We start from the raw sequence: 22,487 nt of genomic DNA, 5'->3' as shown, positions 1-22,487 counted from the left end.
CATTCGAGTCGGTGTAGGATGACGTCTTCGTCGGGAATCATCCGAGTCGTTGCGTTAAGTCCCGCGCGTGTGCCGTGACAGGCGCGAGTCTAGGATAAGCTGCTCTCGATCTGGCACACGACGTGCAAGGTGGCAAACTTCGAACCCTGAAGATAAGAGGTCGGGCTTCGAGTCGTTAGAGGCGAGGTCAGGCCTCAAACCTTCAGGCGGAGAGGTTTGTGTGGTCAACCCCGGAGTCTTTATGATAAGAGGTCGGGTCCCGAGTCGTAAGAGGAGGGATCAGGCCCCTTACCAACAAGAGGAGGGGTACAAGTGGTCACCTCGAGTCATTACGAGGAGAGGTCAGATTTCAAGTCGTTAGAGGAGAGATCGGGCCTTGAATCGTGCAGAGGAGAGGTAAACCTCGAGTCGATGCGAGGAGGGGTAGGATCTCAAGTCGTTAGAGGAGAGATCAGGCCTCAAGTCGCGAAGAGGAGAGGTTTGTGTGGGAATCTCGAATCATTGCGAGGAGATGTCGGTTCTCAAGTCGTTAGAGGAGAGTTCAGGCGTCGATTCGTAAGGATGAGAGGTTTTGCTGATAGTGGTCTCGTTAATGAGTATTGCCTTTGAGCGCATTAGCGCGAATAGACCTCCCACTGTTGAAGCATAGTGTACTAAACAGTTCGAGGTGGGAACCAGGTCTGCGGCCCCAGGTGGAGTTTAGGGAGTAGGGGGTATACACGGAGTATATCATGAGTCTTCCCATTGTACCCATGGACCCAGAGTAGCAAACTGGGGGGACGCGGTGGCTTGCCGTGCCTTGGAATACAATCCGTAAACCGGGATTTACCACCTGTGGTTACCAACTAAAATAAAAAAAAAATGTACCTCAAAAATTTATACCGCTGAAGAGTGCTGATACCACGTTGTAGTCCAATGTACATAATTGTATGCACTTTTGAATCAAATGAAGGACATAGCTTAGATTCCATAACAAAGAATTCATAAATATTAATTTCTTTGATTTTGAAAATAAATAACACTCTCGGTGAATGGTTTCGAAATTTAAATGTAGCGAGAACGCACATTGAATAAGAAAATCGTTGTTTTTTTTTCTACAAAAATCAATATTTTTTCTAAAATTTAGTAAGGGAAAGCTTTCATGAACTTCTTGATCGATAACTGCATTTTATGGCGATTTCAAGTGTTCCAAATGATTTCAAAGGCTTTTAAGAAATTTTCCTCTTGCAATAAGGAATTCAACACTTGAGATATAATGCTCCATTAAACTGCTTAATTTCTTCATTAACATGACGTGACATGATGAAGTATAGATTCTAGGCTGAATTGGAGTAAAAAACAGGCTTCTTATTCAAATATCAATTTTTCTAATCAACACTATTGTTTCAGTTTTAAGTCGTAGATGGCAGCACTATTTTGCTGTTATACAGAATTGAGAATCATTTTCGACTATTCGGGATTAGTTGAAGTATGATGCATGGCTTGGTCAAAGAATACGTACTTGGGAACCCGCGGACGCCTTGGAAATTCTAAGATCACCAAATCAAATAATTAGAATTGCATCAAGGTCTTTAAAAAGTGAATTCCTTGGACCGATAATCAATGTTGTTGTACTTCCGATGGAGCTTCATAGACCAGATGGCTAGTTGTATTATTGGTATGGAATGGAAGTGAAGATGAGCAGAAACTTCGGCGGTGGTAAATTCTTGAGCTGATGAATTTTTGCAAATCGAGTGAAGCTTTCTTCACCGGAACTCCAAAAAAATGTGTAGGAAAACAACCTTGAAATGATGTATGTGGGCCTAAATCTACCTGAAAAATCAATAATGAGACATTAATTGGATTTAACTGCAAGATGGTGCTACCATCTGCGTCTTGAAACTGGAAAAATGTGATATACTGGAAATGAAATCATAGTTTTTGAATTCCGACCTGATTTTGCTAATTAAAAATTACCCCAGAACATTTGTTCCTTCATTTTACGTCATGTTTATGAAGCTAAGCTGTTTGATAAAATATTATAGTTCAAGTGTTGAATCCCTTAATGCAAGAGGAAAATCTTTTCAAAAGCCTTTTAAAGTACTTGGAATATTTGAAAAATGCCTTAAAATGCAGTTTTCTATTCGAATATGTCGTAGAAGCATTATGTCTGGCTTTTTCGCTGAAAATTTTAGGAAATAATATTAGTTTTGGAGAAAAACTTAAATTGTAATATTATTAAATATTTCGCCCTTTTTTCATATTTTTGGTTCTCAATGCCAATTGCTTCATCCAAAACAAGTAAACTTATACCTAATTCATCCGTTGAACAATTTAAAACTAATTGTAGAAGATAGTTTTGATAAATTCCAATCATACCTTTTTTTAACAAGCAAAACACATAGAAATACTATGCTTGTTTAGTTCACCGTAAACTATCTTTCTATAATAATCATCACACAAATTCGGAAAAAGAGTTGATTGAATTGAAAAGATTCGAAATTAATAAACTTTACTAAGAAAAAGTAAGTTTAATAAAATGGATACATACAAAAAAAATGCAAATGAATGCTTTTTTATGTAAGTCACATGATAGATTATTCAAAACGAAGTTGTTTATTTTGAATTAGGAATAAGCTTAAGAATGAATTTCAAGCAATGAAGTTAACGCTCATGAAATCAATGTCACAGGAACATTAAGAAATTAAATAAAGATTTTTAATCATAATCAATTTTTAATTTCAACCAGAATTACATTCAAAATAATCAAAATCCATTTAAAATAAGAATTTTAAAACAAAGGAATAAAAATTCCTTTAATTGAAACTTTCATATTCAAAGAAAATAAAATAACCTAAGGCTGCCAGAAATTTTTCAGCACGTACCCGGGCCGGACAAATTCGGGCAGTTATTACTGAAATACTGGCAGAATCTGGGCACTTGATTTGAAAATTTCGACCAAAAATCCGCGCAATATCCGAGCAAATTTGGTAAAAATCTAGGAACTTCTCAACACAAATCAAGAAAAAATTTTTTTTTTCATCAGCAGGTATATAATTGTATATTAAACTTTCAAAAAACTTCTCATGATTATTTTTAGAAATTCCCCACAAACATTTCGTGTTGGACGCATAAATAAAAATTTTTACAACACAATTTTTGTTTTTGCATTGCAAAAAAAAGTGAATAAATCCGAGCAAAATCCGGGCAAACAGGCCGAGCAGGACTTTTGTCAATTTTTTTATTATATATCCGGGCAAACCCGGATAAAACCGGGCAATCTGGCAACTTCCTAAATTTTTAAATTCAATTAGAAAATCAGGTCAAGTTATCAGTTGTTCAATCACGAATTTGAATTAGAACATCTAGAATCGTAAAATAAAAACCGATTTAAAAAATCCACTTCATATCGATATGTCCATACTTATTTGATAATTATTTTAAATTCTTTTGAGATTTGATAGAAAAATTTTGGGGAAGTGTCTTGATTTGGAACCAAAACTAAATCACGCTTCAAACCTGTATGCTCAATAAATAAAACTATAATTAAAACTCCTCGAATCCCATTAAATTACCCTTTGCACGGCCTTGCCATAATAAGGTACATTTTGGAAACTTTGCATTCTTGAAATATAACACAGAATTTTGACGAATTTTCAATTTTGACTGTTTTTCAAACTTATAACAATCTGTACTTTCAGGATTATTTTAAACACCCAATCTTGAACTTTTGATGAAGACGCACAACAATTTTTTTTCACAAGTAAGGAAATATTCTTCCGTTTCTTGTGAGTTACCTATTTTAGCACTGCTCATTAAAAATATGATAAATATTGATTTTAAAGTAAATACTGAAAATTTAGTAATTCGAATCAAATTCAGACAATAAACATTGTTTCTCTAAATCGTTTTAAACCAGAGAGAAGCACGAGTAATTAAGAAGTATTGATGCTTAAGCTTTCAATACGAATTCGCTATTCAGTTATTAATTCAAAATTTGGCTTGTGAATCTAAATGAAAATGGCAAGTTACGAGACTGTTTTAAGTTCCGATCCTGCATAGAAATCAAAAGTAAAATTTCAAATCATAATCATACAAATGGTTTGCCATTTGAAATATCTACTATTCATTTTTGAGAGTTATGAGTTGTGAGTATAAAATATGCAAGAAGTTCAAGTACGAAAAGCAAAACAAAATTAAGAATCAGGACTTTTTACGAGAGATGATAAAAGCTGAGATTCAAGAAAAAACAAAAACGAAAAATTGTATACGGAATCCTAAATCTGATCACAGACATTAAAATTAAAAAAAAAATCGTATGGGAAAGTGGGGAATCATGGGCCACTTTTTTTCGTTGTTTCATAACTTCTTTATTATAAAAGATAAAATGAAAATAAAAGATGGTATGGTTATCTACATTTTCATGAGGTATTTTTTCAAAAATTTAAATAATTTGTTTTCCCCAAATTCTGACTGTTTGAAAAAAAGCTATATTTTTTTTGGATTTTGAAAAATGGTGGGGAATCGTGGGCCACCAAATCCAAATTGACCAAATAACATGCAAAGTTTTAAATTGACCCAAAACTGTGATTTCCTCATTTATATCGTTATTTAAAAGCAATTTCAGATGATGAAATACAGCGTTTAGCGTTTCATCAATTCCCAAGGAAACCCCATCTCCTAAACGCAAAAGGAATAATGATTCAGAATTAAAATAAATTTTATTTGTAAAAGGTCTTGTGATTACCTTTTATATAAATAATTTAATGGATAATCTAATTAATGTATACCATGACAATGTCGATGATTTTAATTTAAGAACTTGTGATAACAATTTAGGAAATTTAAGAGTTTTGCAATGGAATATATGTAGTATGAATAGTTTAAATAAGTTTGACTGTGTGTTGCAGACTATTGAACATTTAAATGTCTGTATTGATGTAATTGTTATTTGTGAAACTTGGGTTGCGAAGCATAATTGTAATATTTATAACATTCCAGGATACACCTCGATCTTTTCTTGCCGTGACCAGTCCTATGGAGGTCTAGCTATGTATATTAAAACAAATTTAAAGTTCAAAATTACTGAAAATAAGGTCATTGAAGGTTTCCATAGGATAAGCATTCAAATATCTTTGAGTGGTCAAGTTTTTAGTGTTCATGGCATCTATAGACCACCCGCATTTCCATTTAACTCATTTTGCGATCAAATTGAATCCTTGTTAGCGTCTGTTGCCGATAACCATTCTTGTCTTATTGTAGGTGATTTTAATGTCCCCATAAATTTAACCAATTTAAATACAGTTACGAAATATAAGTCGATTTTGGAATCCTTTGGTTATGTTTGCACAAACTCCTTCCCCACTAGACCAAAAACTAATAATATTTTAGACCACGTCATTTCTAAGCAGATTGATCTAGGCCGACTGAAAAATGACACTATTTTTACTGATGTGAGCGACCATTTACAGGTTATTACATCCTTTAAGTTATCAAGTAATAAACAAATGGCAACTTTAACGAAAGAAATTACTGATCATTGTAAACTGAACAATTTATTTTTGAATTATTTGAATAATGTTCAACTACCAGATAACGTGAATGTTGGTTTGCAAGATATCACAACATCTTACAGCCATTTTCGATCAATGTCTACTAGGACAATAAAAAAAAATGTAAAATTGAAAGGCAACTACTGTCCATGGATGTCACTAGATCTTTGGACACTCATAAAAATTAAAAACAACTATTTAAAACGTTCTAAAAGGCACCCCGATGATGTCCAACTAAAACAAATGTTGAGTCATATAAATAAAAAATTGTATTTAAAAAAACAGGAATGCAAAAAGTTATATTATGAACGTTTACTGAACAACACACCACATTCGAAGCTTTGGAGAAATATAAACACCCTCATGGGTAAAAACAAACCAACCACATCAATCAACCTGTCTGATGAAGAAGGCAGCACTACCAACAATTTAGAAGTTTGTGAAAAATTAAACAGGCACTTTTCCACAATTGGCAAAAGGTTAGCTGAGGAAATTCCAATTGACCCTGGCTCTGACCATTTATCCCGTATTGAACATGTACAAAATACAATATTTCTACATCCAGCTACTGTGAATGAGGTAAGGGTAGTCATTCTATCCCTTAAAAATAAGAAGGGCTGTGGACCTGATAATTTCCCAGTAAGTGTCTTAAAAAATTACCATGACAAATTCTCTATCATACTTAAGGAATATTTTAATTACATTTTAGAGACTGGAATTTATCCTGAATGCCTCAAAATCGCAAAAGTTATTCCTGTTTTTAAGGCTGGCGATTCCCATGATATAAACAACTACCGTCCAATATCTACCTTAAGTGTTTTTAGTAAAGTGTTTGAAAAACTTCTTGTGACCAGAATTGTAAATTTCCTGAACCAGCATGACATACTTTATAAGCTGCAATATGGTTTCAGATCCGGCTCGAGCACACTAATTGCCATCTCAGAACTAGTCGACTCCATTATTTCTAAAATTGATTCCAAAAATATTGTGGGAGCATTGTTTTTGGACCTTAAAAAAGCTTTCGATACATTGAATCACGAAATATTACTATCCAAACTAGACAAATATGGAATAAGAGGAACAGCTAATAATATCCTTCGCAGTTACTTAGAGGGGCGGAAGCAATTTGTAGTGATTGAAAATACCAAAAGCGTGGTAAGAAATATTGATATAGGTGTACCACAAGGTAGCAATATAGGTCCGTTACTTTTTTTGTTGTATGTTAATGATCTCTGTAACTTACCATTAAAAGGCACAGCACGCCTATTCGCTGATGATACAGCAATTTTCTACTCAGCAGCATCTACTGATATTATCATTCAACAAATTGAAAATGACTTGAAATTGTTATCTAAATATTTTAATACCAACTTGCTCTCACTCAACTATACGAAAACCAAATACATGTTATTTCATTCTTCACATAAAAGATTACCTCCGAATATTGACCCAACGATAAATGGAAATGTTATTGAGAGGGTAAAATGCTTTAAATATTTAGGAATCTACCTAGATGAAACTCTTTGTTGGAGTCGTCACACAGAATATCTAGAGAAAAAAGTTTCTCCTCTTTGTGGTATCCTATGGAAATTGAGAAATTTTGTGCCTCAACATGTTTTATTGAAATTTTACTTTGCGTTTATTCACTCTCATATTAACTATCTTATTATGATATGGGGAAGAGCTTCCTTGTCAAATTTACAAAAACTTCAAACTCTCCAGAATAGATGCTTAAAAAATATTTATAGACTACCGTTGCTCTTTCCTACCCAACAGCTCTACACCTTAAGAGCCCATAACATTCTTCCATTAAAAGATCTTTGCGATTTACAAACTGTAATATATGTCTACGACAATTTACACACAAGTTTCAGTAATCAAAACATCCATTTTACAACGGGATTGCGTACTCATAACACTCGCCAGTCAGATTTTTTACAACGAAGCCGATCCGTGACATCCTTAGGTCAAAAAAGAATATCATTTATTGGTCCAACTAAGTACAATGCCTTGCCTAATGAAATAAAAACCATCAACAACCGTTCCACGTTCAAAATCAAAGTAATACAGCTATTAAAAGAAAAATTGAGTCGTTAAAAACCGATCGATCAGTGACCAGTTTTCTTCTTTTATAATTAATTTTTGTAGCAATTTAGTTTCTTTGTGTGTTCTTTTTTTTTTTTTTATTAATTATTTAAATTATAATGTCTTATTTGATTAAATGTTTGCTTAGTAGTATTAATATCAAATAGTGGATCTCTTTAAAGGAAATCTGTTTACCATTGAGATCCATGTAGTATTTAATTTAGTATTATCATTACATTTCCTCGCACTAAATTTAAACAAATAAAGAAGAGAGCTGTGTATGATCGCATAGATTCCAAAACCTGGCTCGCGAAGTTTTGGCAAAATTTCTGATATAGGATGGACAAAATATTTTTCAAAACTCTTCATATGACATAAGAAAACTTTGCAGATAGGAAAAACGTATTTTAAGTTCTGAATGTGTATAAAAACATAAAAATATAGGTGATTCAAGATGTGTGGCCCACGATTCCCCACAAGGTATGATTTGCAAATTGGTTGCGTTTGTGTGACTTACTGATGTTCCATCAAAAATTCCTTTTCCACGTGAAAGATCATGACAAAACTAAGATCATAAGCGTATGAGCATATTTTTGTTATGCACTTTAGGTTCCCCATCGATGAAATTAGAGGGTGTTTTTTCAATTGTGTGAGTAAATTTCTCTAACATTTTTTAGCTTGATAAATAAAAGAAGCATATGATGCGTATTTTAGTCAACAACATATAATAATATATGCTCACGCAAAGCGACGACAATGACAGTTGGTTTGAGATTTTTATCTCAACACACATCTGAGATATTAAAAGTGGCCCACGTTTCCCCATGGCCCACGATACCCCACTCTCCCCTACCACAAAATCCGGAATGAATTTGACCTAAACTTTCCAGATTTTTTCCTCAAGTATCTGAGCTGTGCAAATCCAGGCTATTTTCCACAATATCTGCCAATATCGAAAATTAATCGAAATATTGAAAATATTTTTTTTAAATATTTTTTTTATCGAAACACATCAGTCAATCATATTTCCAACTCCCAAAAAAATTTCATTTTATTTTGATAAAACTTTCATAACAAATTGAAGCACAAAATGCAGATTTCAGTCAAAAGAAAGCGAATACAAAATTAACAATTTGCCTAACGTTTCGTTCTATAGTCTTGACCTTCTTCAAGGCATATATAAAATATCTGATTTTTTTTAAAAAAAGATTGCAAATTTTGCAAATTTTTGATTTTGCAAAAATTTGACAAACTAATGTTCTTGAAACTAGATATTAAGGACTAAATTTTAAAAGGGAGAAAATGAAAAAAAAAAACTGTATAGAATTGTGGACCTGGGATAAGATTTCGAGGTTTTGGCTTAAGTTCTTAGTCTAGTCATTTTGGCCGTTCGTCAAAATATGATAAGGATTTTGAAATTTCGTGTTCAGAGAAGAACATTGCTCTTGACATTTTGGAACCGCATGGGGGAGAGGAGTTTAACCTTGACCTACTTATACATATTTGCATTTTGAAATTATTGAACTAACCATAGTATAAAAAAGTATATCTTTTTTTAATAAAGGAAGAATTAAATAAGATAAATCGTACTAGCTTCAAACTAAAATTGATCATAAGTTTATCAAAAGCTCACATACCATATTTCAGAAAGATCTGATAATTTCTCTAGGGCACACTATTTTTGAAGATTTTGTCTATCAGCTCTTGTTTTAATGTTGTTTTAGTGATGCTTTAGCGATTAGCGCGGAAATTTTGAAATCGATCGATTTTGAGTGCAAACGATCATTGATAACTGATAGACCAACATACCTACATGAAAAACATAAACTGATTTTCAATCTATTTATTATCTTCCATTCCATCAAGGATTCAGATTTTGCCTGAATACAAAGCTTTGAAAATATTGAATTCTTAATTTTTTAGGAATTTAAGTAGATAATATTACAACTATTTCTGACATCGCTGAAGAAAGTCTTCGAGTAATTGACATTAAAGATTATGAATTATTTTAGAACTTTGTTGAAGCCTGCAAAACGAAACTACTTTTGGTTTAGAGAATATCAAAGGTTCATTTTGGTTTAAAATTTATTTTCAAAAAATCATCAAAATTGCTTTATTTCGCAAAATTCCGAAAACAAACAATACGAAAACTTCTATAACTTTTATCCCTGAAATCAAAATAACTCGCGATCTTCGGAAAAGTTTATCATTGAATTAAAACCTTTTATTTGCTAATCTTTGTTATCTTCTGCAGTTTTTCCCAAAAAGTGCACAAATTGATTAAATGAATTTTTACCCATTTTCTAAAGTTATTTCGAAAGCAGTGGCTTATAGAAAAAAAAAACCTAATTGCATTGTCGGAATCAGTGCCCCTAAAAGATTATAAATCAGTTCTTAAGTTTTTTGCACCTCCGACAAATGTAAATTTTGTTGAATTGTGTTATTAATGATAGTACAGACTCCGTTCGTTCTTAGCAACATTTGATTTTGGCACATGTGCCAAACGATTTTTTTCTAACGACTTTACCATTTAGCTTTTTCTATAACAGTACCAATTTAATTTAGACAATCACCATTAATACGTTTTTACGTTCTTGAATGTTGATATAATACAACAACAATAACAAAAAAAATTCAAAAAAAAAAAAATTATAAAGAACTCAAAAATTACAAAAAAAAATAAAAACAAAAAAAAAATCCAAAAAAAAAAACTCTAATACAAATACCTACCAATAAAAGAATAGAAAAGACGTAAAATATCTAAAAATATATGTAAATTGACAAAAATAACAAATATGATAAAAATAACTGTTATGTTATTTAAATAACAAACATACATTACGATGATTAATCTCATCATAAAAGATAAAAAACAACAAACATTATAAGCATAACAAAAAAGTTCTAAATGGGTCTAAAACATGATACAAAAATAACAAAAAATAACTAAAAATTGTCAAAAAAATCTGATCAACTCAGTTAATAATAATAAGAGTGGTTTATTTCTATTGATAGGTAAGCAAAAATTTGGTGAAAAAAACCGTTCGATTTTGGCATTTTTTAACTAAGCAAACTAAAAATTCCTTTAAATGTGAAATCGGGCGCTGAATCCGAAAATGATATTGAAAAGCTCACTAGAACAGTTTTTGAATGATGATCATAATAAAATAATTAATTACACTAGTTTACAGCATTTTTGAACTCAGTAAACTAAAGGTCATTTCCAATGTGAAATCGAGCGCTGAATCCGAAAATGAAATTCAAAAAAATCTCAGTAGAACCGTTTTTGAGTAATGCTCCAAATATGAAATTTCGAAAAAAATAAAAAAGTTCTTGTACTTAGATTAAAATATCTCGGACGGCATAACAGTAATTTGAAATCCCTCTTTTGCATATTGAAGGTGAATAAGTTTTCTATCGATCATCTGAACACTGTTTTTGCGTTTGACCAACAGTATTGCTGATATTAGTGTCTTTATGAGAAAAAAAATTATAAAAAACGCATTTTTTTAGAGAAAATTTTGTTTCAACGAAAGCTTTAGACTCAATGGTAGCATTTAAAAAATCTGTTTTTCTTTTGCGATTGAATGTAAATTTAAAACAAAGATTTCAAGTGGTTATTTATCAAAATCGGTTGAAAATTGAAGAAGTTATGGCTACTTTACCATAACTGAAATTTTTGGAGTTTTTAATAATTTAATGAACCGCAGTACACTTATCATAGTATAGGAAGAATGAAACATAATAAATCTCACTCGCTCCAAGTCAAAATTATTTATTCGCTTACCAGAAGGTCACATGCCAAGTTTCAGGAAGATCTGACCACAGGGAAGGGTTGCTTAAGTCTCAAACATGAATAAAATTTTGAGGTATTTTGCCCGGAAGGAACGAAAATACTGGTTTTTTATCAATAACTTTTTTCATCACTAGCTGATTGTTTTTTATGGTTGATTTTCTTAAAGCCTAAATTGAGACAAATATTTCACCCGAATACTGTAACTCGATTGGATTTGAAACAGAAAAGTTATTGCGGTTCAAAGATTGTATTTTGGTCGAAAATTGTCGTATAAAACGCAATGCGTAAAAAGTACTCATTGCGTGTTGGACAAAATTTGCGGCCTTTAAACCGCAATAACTTTTCTGTTTCAAATCCAATCGAGTTACAGTCTTCGGGTGAAATATTTGTCTCAATTTAGGCTTTAAGAAAATCAACCATAAAAAACAATCAGCTGGTGATGAAAAAAGTTATTGATGAAAAACCAGTATTTTCGTTCCTTCCGGGCAAAATACCTCAAAATTTTATTCACGTTTGAGACTTAAGCAACCCCTTCCTATGGTCAGATCTTCCTGAAACTTGGCATGTGACCTTCTGGTAAGCTAATAAATAATTTTGATTTGGAGCGAGTGAGATTTATTATGTTTCATTCTTCCTATACTATGATAAGTGTACTGCGGTTCGTTAAATTATTAAAAACTCCAAAAATTTCAGTTATGGTAAAGTAGCCATAACTTCTTCAATTTTCAACCGATTTTGATAAATAACCACTTGAAATCTTTGTTTTAAATTTACATTCAATCGCAAAAGAAAAACAGATTTTTTAAATGCTACCATTGAGTCTAAAGCTTTCGTTGAAACAAAATTTTCTCTAAAAAAATGCGTTTTTTATAATTTTTTTTCTCATAAAGACACTAATATCAGCAATACTGTTGGTCAAACGCAAAAACAGTGTTCAGATGATCGATAGAAAACTTATTCACCTTCAATATGCAAAAGAGGGATTTCAAATTACTGTTATGCCGTCCGAGATATTTTAATCTAAGTACAAGAACTTTTTTAATTTTTTCGAAATTTCATACTTGGAGCATAACTCAAAAACGGTTCTACTGAGATTTTTTTGAATTTCATTTTCGGATTCAGCGCCCGATTTTACATTAAAAATGTTGGTCAGTTAATCAAGTTCACGATTTTTTTAAAATTTTGTAAACTAGTGTTATCATTGTTGCAGTAGAGGATTGAACTAACACAAATTGAGGTTTTATTGATTTCTTTATGTCGATCGTCTCTAAATCGGGATAAGCTTCAGCATTTTCTCAATCCCTTGCATCACAAACAGTTCTTTTTCAATTTCAAACATCAAGTTGAAACCTAGAAGGATGAAAATCCCGAGAAAAAGAAAAAATAAGTTGAAACCTCCCACTGAAAACCCTATCCAATCCATTATATAATGGTTTCGGGAATGATTTGCAAAAACAAATCCGCAAATAATTAACTCAACATACTCGAAAGTCAAGTTCATCTGTTTTTTTATCGACAAGCGAATATCATCATCATCATCAGATGAAAAAAAAATATACACATCCAGAAAGTCCCGGGAATTCCAGAAAATCAAGATTCACTAGAAGCGGGAAACCGGTCTTGCGAATTTGCGGGTTTACACCATTTCGTAATTGATCTCATCCTTTCGTTCCAGCACCCTAATTCGTTGATGACCTTTTTGTATTTGGTGGGAAGGTCTTTTTGGAAAGTCCCTGTTCTTTTTGGCATTTTGCTTATCAAAACCACTCTTCGATTTCACTTAATGAGTCTTTTTTTTTAATTGTTGAAATGTTAAGTCGATTCTTCTGTAATTACCATCCTTCCATCGAGGCACCGACACAAACAGCTTATTCTCCCAGTGCTCAATTCCGACCGGCAGGCCATTCGTTGGAACATAGTCCCCACTGGCCAGAGCTTGTTGCTTCATCCGCTGATTCGGGAACACAAAGTCCAGCTGCTTCCAGTTGTAACGTTCCTGCAGCTTTGTCGTAGCACTTGCCACCGCACAAAGTCCCACTACGGCCACGAGAGCCGATAACTTCCACATGTTTGCTGGTTTGGTTTCGTAACGACCAATTAACGAATCGAAATAACACACTTATGAATATACACAAAACTACTGCAAATATCCTGCAGGATTCTGGAGCACTTCCTAAAAACCCGGCACTTCGAGACTTGCACGACTAGCAAGCACGTCCTGATCCGAGGAACTAACTAACGCGACTGACTTGCGGAGGACTAATACGGGCCGGTTATATCAACGCCGCTGCCTGGATCTTACCAAGTTGGCGCGATCGAGAACCAAAATCGTCAAAACGGCCAAACGAAACGAAAAAGCCGCCGCCGTTTGCCACAGACGGCGTCGTCGTCGTTCACGTCAAATTGCTTAAGCCAAATCAACCAGCGTTTCTGCACGGCCTGTCAGCATGAAGTAGCTCACAGCTAGCATACGCTGGTAAGTGATCGAGCAGACAGAATTGGACGCCGCCTTTGCCGGTTGGCGGCCAAACATGTTGCAGGAATAAGGTAGGGTTGCCATCCTTCACGCGAAAACGGGATGTCATGGAAATTCAGGTTCTATAATAAGGTAACGGACTTATTTTGGACCGGGTACATATTTTGGACCACCTTGCAGCGCTTTTCCAATGTTTTCTAATAAATCACATTAATTATGAAAATTTTCAACACATATAGTTAAAGCTTCTTCTTATGATTCTAACCATATCTAAAATTTCATTCACAGAAGCTGATAAGGGGGAGAAAATGGAAAATAAAGTTTTGATTTTTTACAGTTGGGCCAAACCAAGCCCATTTCAGAAGGACGTGCCATTATTGACGTCAACTCTCAAGAAGTTTCCTGCCTAGCTATGATGAATTCAACAACTACAAACCTGTTCACAGCTATAAGAAAACACTTGAAAACTAGTTTTCAAGCTCGGAGAACCAAAAAAAAAAACTTGTTTTAATAGCAATTTGACCCATGTCGAAAATAGGTCCTACTTTATTCCTTAGGGACTTATTTTGGACCACCCAACATAACCTAGGTATTAAACTTGCTGTTAAAATGTTCATAAGTGTAAAAAGACGTTTTACGACGATATGAAAGAACTATGCACACTATTTCAATCACCTATCTTCTTCTTCTAATATATAAAGATGAGTTGGACTATATATGTTTGTTTGTATGCACCTTATACAAATCCACACCGCTTCAGCCTGAAATTTGGTACAGAGAGATGTTGTTGAACAAGGGTAAGGTTTTAGTAATAGTTCTGAGCCCCTCCCACTTAAGAAAAGGGACCCTCCCATACAACGTTCTATTTTATTCACACGAACCAAAAGTCATGGCACCCATTTTGGCAGCCGAATTTCGTTTCCTTTGGCGGGGTTTTTTTTTCACCATCATTATGGGCCGAGCATTAGCAACGACTATTCAAAGTTCACGTATACTGGAAAGCAAATCAAAGCTTGCTGATCATTGAAAATTTGAAAGGGGGAATTTTGGCGGGTATTTTTATTCCTTCTTCTGTTCTAAGACCAAGCCCACCGGGCGTTCCTATTTTGGTCGGTATTTTAGATGGTTTAATTGGTTGCCTTTTTATCTACTTACTGATTTTTGCACCCTTTGTAGCCATTCAGGTTGGTATTTTTGTTTGTTTATTTTCTCATAGCGATGGCCGATTGTGTTGCTACCGGGTTGCTACATAAACGCATCCAGTAACAACCTACTGCTCGAATGCTATTTCTCGCACCAAGTTAGCGACTGTTGGTGCGAAGATGGGTTGATAGATATGTTGCTAAATGTACTCGATTCGAGGTTTAGCAACCATTGGTGGGCTTGGTCTAAGCACGTGGTACTGGTAGGAGATATTTGAATGCAATAATGAGCCTACATTTTGGATTGAAAAATACAACTAGCCTGTTAGAAATATACTGAATAGAATTGTAGTGATTTTCAAAGTGCTCCCTACCGCCGCTAGAGTGCTTTGAGAGTCTACATAAATATACAGTGAACTGAACAGTGACTTCTTCAGCTGAATGAACCGATTTTCGTAAATTCCAGCTTTTATGAAGCAACTATTGTCGAATTTTTAGAATCTCTCATAGAGAAAGAAAAAATAATAAGATTCAGAGTTATAAGTTGAAGGCCTCGATTTCAACGCTTTAATAGTTGTTGGGGAATTTTAACGGGGGATTAGAAAATTGATCGTGTATTATCAGTAAAAACTTTTGGTTCCGTTGAAAACAAATCCATTACATGAAACTTTTATCAAATAAATCAGAGGTTTTCAGTTTTATGCAGTTCTATTTCTTTGGCCAATTTATAATTTTTGAGTCAGTTTGTTCAATTCTACCATCCAATTTAGATAAATCTTATAGTAAAACCGTTTAGTACTGCGAATTTAAACAAATGAACCTTAAAATTGATCACACTTCACAAGCATCAATGGGATGAATGTCCAAGAATAGGAACTTTGAAATGTAACTCACATATAAAATTAGAATGGTTACTTCGGTTCAAATGTGGTTTGTTTTCAAAAACTTTAAAAAACTAAATGTGGAACTTTCACATTTAAGACAAACAGTGTGAAATTAAAAAGCGAAAAAAGTACACAAATAATTTAAAACATGCAATGTGAGTCTTCAGCATGGTTTAACCAGATTCGGATGTTTGTTTAGAAATTTCAAAGTAGATAAATGTCTAATATACCATTGTACAGGGAGATCATCCGTCTTGAAAAGTGGAATGATATCCAAAAGAGATTTTTATTAGAGGCAGGATGGGAAAGATATCAAAACAATTTGATCATTTGAAGATAACAAATAAAAGTCCAAATCTTTTCAAGCTTCCTAAAAAATAATGGTGGATGAAAAAAATGTTCATCGTGATGAATAAGCTTTCAAGGGAAATTATTTTGTATGTCTTTTAATTTAAAGCTCATACCTTTAATTTTTTCTATAATATGAAAACGATAAACACGGTGAATAATCTCAATAAAAAAACTGAATGGCCAAAGATGCGCAAAATTGCTTATAATGATGTATTTTAATATAAAAATTCTAAAAGTTAAACGACTCAGTTTGATTTATGTTTTATGTGAACCCGAGCATAGCCGGGTAAAATCAGCTAGTTATAAATAAAATTTAGGAACTTTGGCATTATTTCATTTAATCAACTCGCTGAACCCCAAACTTGCCTTAAGACGGGATTTACTTCAATCGGCATAAACCAAGCAAATCAATTTTTTAACTTATTTTTTGTGCACTACACTTTAAACCACGTTAATCTAATAATCCACAATAATGGCAATTTTTTGATAAGCTGTTGTCAAAAGCTTCAGGTTGAAGAAGCTTAAAAACATGAAAAAAAAACTGGACATGCACCATTTTTTCATTTAGTCCTTTTTTATTATGCTTCATGAAAAATTATTGACAATTTGATCTATAAGTTACAACCATTCAAGGTTGATTTTCGCAAAAAAAAAAAACTTGGTTAGGTAGAAAAGCCGAAATATAAACCCCGTCTAAAGGATGGGTTTAAAAAAAAAACGACTACAAATGGGCGAATATGCAACGAGTTTAATTTTTGTAGCAGTTGAAATATCTCAGTTTTAACAACAATTTTAACAAAATATATTTTCAACTATAGCTATATATGTTTCAAAACTTGGGAATAGATTGATGAAATGTGAAAAATTACAAGCAAAAAAGTAATGAAAATCTAGTTTTTCAGCTCCTGTGGTTATGCAGTTCAAAAAACTGTTGAAAAATTTACTCCAACGATAATTTTTTTTTTCCCAGGACAAAAGTGGTTTGAAAGATAAAACTGAATTTTTGTAAATTTTTCAGAAAACATAATTCTCGCATATTTTTATCTTTTTGAATCTATGTTTTTACAGAACTGAAGGCAAACCAAATCCACTAAGGTTTTGGAAGTCAAAATGCATCAATAAAAGTCGCGGAGACTGCAAAAGACGTCGAGACTGCAGTGTGCTGTCGGAATTTTCAAAACATTTAATAAACACTTTAAAATAGCCGGTTTTTCTGTTTTTACTCTATTCTAATCAAACAAACAAAACTTGACTACTTTAATATGAAAAGACAAGATTAACTGAATTATTCGCACAATCTAGCATCAATCGCTGTCATAAATATAGCAAAATTTAGAGAAAAAAAGACTTATTTCATTTAAGGGTGGTCCAAAATAGAAACCTGGTGGTCCAAAATACCGACCAGAATAATAATCGAAGAAACGCGTTGTTAAGCTTGAATCTTATTATATTGCAAAAAAACCACGATATGTTTCGATAGAAAAAGCCTTGATCTTCGTAATGGACGGATAATGCAGTCAAAAATTGTAACATGTACTTTTTTATTTCAGAAAATAGTTTAGCCACTTCCCAAAGCGGTCCAAAATAGGTCCGTTACCCTACACCAAAAATAAGTCTAGAGTACAATTTATGGATGAAAACTGGCTATAGATATTTAAGACCCATTCCAAGCACCCCTCAATTGGAGAACCGATTTTAATTTTCCATTATTCAATAATAAATTGCATAGCGTTAGAAAGGTTATTTCTTAAGTGTCATTTTTCATCAAAAGATTTCCAGTTACCGTTTTTTCAAGATTGAGTATGTTATCGTTGTAATTTAAAAAAATTAGAATGAAATTAAATTTATTTTTGCAATTATTCTTTATTTATGACATTACTTTGTTAAAAATCTAGCAATGTCAAAAAAAAATTATTGCAAAATGATGGTAAAAAATTTATTTACTTTTTCTCGGAAACGTTCAAGACTTTTTATTTCAACACTATCATAGTATTTCTTCAATACAAGTTCATTGTCGTGCAATGCGCTTCAACAAACGAATTCTATTATCAATATTTAAAAAAAAACTAAAAAAAAGTTCGTTTAAATTTTGAGTTTTGGCCAGGTTTTTTGGTGAAATACTCCTGTGTGCATCGGCAGAGAGGTATTTTCTTCTCAAAGTTGTACAGAGTTGAAAAAGTCAAAATTTCAACCAGAATGACTGTTGTGTTAGTGTGAAATCAACCATAATTCTCTATAGGATTTGACATTAACTCCGGATCCTTGACAGTCAAATGTCAGCTTTGCTATGGGCCTACAAAATCGTGGGCCTGTAATTTAGATGGTTGTCAAACTCAATAACAAAGATTAAGGATGCCATCCCCCTGGGTAAAAACATCGATAACGGAACTTCCAAGCGCTGTTGATGCAACTTTTTTCAAGAAGGGCAAAAACGTTCGCTAAAACACTTTCTAATGCACCGTTCAAGATACTTTTTAGATGTTTCATAGAACCCATTTGGAAATTCTAAGTGACATGTCAAAAATGTCTGTCAATTTTTTGTCATGGTATTTGTTTGGGGGGGAGGGGTAACTCCCCCCCATGAGGGTCCAAATTTTCAAGCAAAATTTTCTTTACTCAACCTAAAATTTAAAATTAAAAAAAATTTGCAGTGAATCAAGAATAACAAATAAAATCTCGTTTGTTGATAGATATTTAAAGACTGTACTCAAAAAACGCTATCAAATGTAATTCACATAAGAGGTTCTTGCAATTATTTGGGGTACAGTTCTTAGTCCCGAAAATTGAATTTTCAAAAAAATTAGACTCACTAGGGTTGTAAGATTGCCTCGATTTTGCCCGAATGTTTTAATTTCATTTAAAAAATCTAAGAAAAATTTAAATTGAATGATCACAATTGTGTATTTTGCGTCCAAAACAATTTTCATAGCAAAGTTTATCCAAATAAACTTTCTGATGTGTTTTGATAAAAAAAAGCAATTTTTCGAGTTTTTTTTCTTCATAATTTTGATTGTATGGTTAATAAATTTGCCTGCATAGTGCCCAGATTTTTGGTTGTAAGTTTTGAAATCGAATGCCCAGATTGAGCTAGGTTTAAAATAGCAAGGTTAGTTTAGGTTTGAATCATTTCCGATGTTCTGGTTTAAATTTTTTTAGAATCTATTCCCAGTTTACTATTCTTGATATTCAGTTCGGTTCATCATTGGGACAAAATCCTGATTCGAATCTTGGTTTTGCATTTGAAACTAAAATTTAATTCATTTTTCATGTTGGAAACTTATTATTCCGGAATATTTATAAAAAAATAAAATGACAACCCATTTTTAAGATAAGGATTTAAATTTTTTAATCTTAATTTTTAGGCAAAGTTCAATCTTAAAAAAGTTCCATAATGGTGATTTAGAATTGAAATATAAGAGATCATCATTCGGAATTTAAAATTCAGATGCACTAGTTGAATTACGAATAAATAATCAAAGAAAGAGTTCATATACACTGCCGGCCAAAAGTTTGGGATCAACCGCTCATGCAAATTTTGATCGTTCATACCTCAGCCGTTTTAAGACATGTTGCAAATCTTCTGCTCCTATTTGAAAGATAACCAGCAAAGATTATTTCGGAGATATTTTGCCCAGAAATAATGTTTTTGTTTTGTACCTTAAACTTAACTTAAAAATAGAAGGTTTTCAAAAAATTGCACTTAATATTCATAGCCGATCATCTCGGGATAGGATGGACCAAATTTAAAAATTTGAAATGCATTAGAATCCTTATTTCTTACCTCTCAACACCCTATAATAAAATTTTGTGCAAAAATTTAAGAAAGTACTTTTAATTAATAAAATGTATGTATGTATGTATGTATGAAAAACCCACCAGTGGCCACCCACCAGTGGCCACCCACCAGTGGCCACCCACCAGTGGCCACCCACCAGATAGGTCTTTCGACCCGAGGCGGTACGGGAAGTCTCGATCGCATATTCAAATATTGTTCATGCTTAACTCATGAACAATAATTGCAGTACAACCAAGGGGTCCGTTACCACTGGCTTGGGACAGGTTTGACTCATCTCACTCCCTTCCAACTGTTCGAAACAAATAAAGAATTCTGAAAAGGTTCTTAAGTAACCTTCTCATGATTCTAAATTTGTCGAGATACTTCGGCTGGCTTGAACCCACAATCCATTGTATATCAGTCTTCCGATCGTTTGATGTCCTGTCCAACCCCCCGCTGCACCCCATAATAGAGTTAAGCTATTTTGAACATATGAAAAAAAAAACACTTTTTACATCTTACCTCTTTTTCATTTGAAAAGGATACATGTTGAAAGAGATATTTTCCGGGAATATTTAAAAGACAGGAATGGGCAAGCCTGCAGCCAAATCCGCCAGTTGCCAACTATCGCTCTTCTTGCACTTACCGGGGGTTAACCAACGTGTGAAAGGGTTTGAGAAACGGCTAGTGACCAACAACACCCACCTTGCGAGCAACAGCAATTGCTCAGCAACATTTGGGACGCGTTAAAGTTCAACGAGTTCCGAAATTGAAGGTTCGGCACCACCATTGCCACCCGGTTCACCACGTACGATCTTCGAGCCACAAGACATCCCGCAGTAGCATTTCCTGTTGGCCGACCACTTCTTCGGGTACACACTACACGGTATTTTGGATTTCTTGATTAGTGTCACTTCCTCGTAAAAGTCGATCTGAGGTTCTTCGTAATTGGGCTCTGCTAGCCAACCAAAAAGGCCGCAATAAACTGGCCTGTTGCGAAGCGTTGATGTTACTTCCCGAAGCATTGGTTGCAGAGGACACTACTGTCTGCTGTTAACGTCGTGGTAATCGTTCCGGACGTACTTGAAAACAGATTGAGAATCTCTAACATTTGAACAAATTTTCAGCACAAATGACAAGAAAAAATGAATTTTTCTCCAGGAGTTAAAATTGGCAGCGAAGAAAAATCACACCCGTCGTTCACGGCCGCAGCCTACTCCTAAGTGTCCTAAGTACTTTTAATTAATAAAATATACACTTAAGTTATCGTTCAAAAGTTTGGGATCACCCCTTAGTACGGTGAATCGGTTATAAGTTTAGGATCATTCTTTCAAAAACATGCAAATTTATCTCATTCATATCTTTCTCATCTAACATCGTATTGCAGATCTGAAGGGTTCATGTGAAAGCTTAGGAATTGTTGTTTTTTTCATAAATTCATACAAAAAGTATATTTTAAAGTTCTTATCATAAAAAAATTAACCTGAAATTAATTGTTTTATGAAAGTTCACACTTATGATTCTGTTTTTTTTATGATTATCACTTAAAAATATAATTTTGGAATGAATTTATATAAAAAAACAACAGTTCCTAAGCTTCCAAATGAACTCTTCAGATCTTCAATACGATGATAGATGAGAAAGATATGAATGAGATAAATTTGCATGTTTTTGAAAGAATGATCCCAAACTTTTTGACGATACCTAAATCATACTAAGAGGTAATCCCAAACTTTTGAACGATAACTTAAGTGTATATTTTATTAATTTAAAGTACATTCTTAAAATTTTTGCACAAATTTTTTTTATTGTGTTTTGAGAAGTAAAGAATAAGATTCATTTCAAATTTTGAAATTTGGTTCACCCTATCCCGAGATGATCGGCTATGAATATTGAGTGCGGTTTTTGAATTCTAACTTTAGGTTAAGTTTAAGATGCTAAACTAAAACATTATTTCTGGGCAAAATATCTCCGAAATCAAACGATCAAAATTTGCATGTTTTTCAGTGGGTGATCCCAAACTTTTGGCCGGCAGTGTATGTAGAAAATAGAAGACTTGAAATTCGAATTAGAGGGTTCTGGTTAGGGATTCTCTTATAAAATGCCCTTTTCGCTTAACAGATCTGGAATTAAAATTTTAAATTGCCCAAAAACAAAAAACAGTGGAAAATCACTATTATTAATAATACATATATGAAGGAATTGCGTTCCTTGAAAAGTATTAATTTTACTCAATCAAAGCAATCGAATCGAATTAAAGGTAATCTTTCGATTGCTTTGATTCAGTAGAATTCAATCTCTTAGCCTCACGATACATAATGGAGACTAAAATTTAATTTATTTTTTTTTCACAGGATTTTAATAATAAAATAAAATTATCATGGTAATTTATAGTTGATAAAATAATACTTAATGAATCTTCAGGTTCAGAAAAAAATTAGCTGGAA

General features: G+C 33.2%; 1 protein-coding gene across 1 annotated transcript in view; it reads right to left on the bottom strand.

The window, feature by feature from the left end:
* LOC129757252 (protein yellow) overlaps positions 1 to 13,676 on the bottom strand; it is a 48,558-nt gene extending 34,882 nt beyond the window's left edge. Inside the window, exon 1 of the mRNA XM_055754416.1 lies at positions 13,249 to 13,676. Coding sequence (XP_055610391.1) covers positions 13,249 to 13,480 — 232 coding nt within the window. The 5' untranslated portion in view covers positions 13,481 to 13,676. The remainder of the gene's footprint in view (positions 1 to 13,248) is intronic.
* Between the last annotated feature and the right edge of the window lie 8,811 nt (positions 13,677 to 22,487).

The sequence above is a fragment of the Uranotaenia lowii genome, chromosome 1 (assembly GCF_029784155.1).
Source record: "Uranotaenia lowii strain MFRU-FL chromosome 1, ASM2978415v1, whole genome shotgun sequence".
NCBI lineage: Eukaryota > Metazoa > Arthropoda > Insecta > Diptera > Culicidae > Uranotaenia > Uranotaenia lowii.
This window is presented reverse-complemented; position numbering and strand designations above follow the sequence as displayed.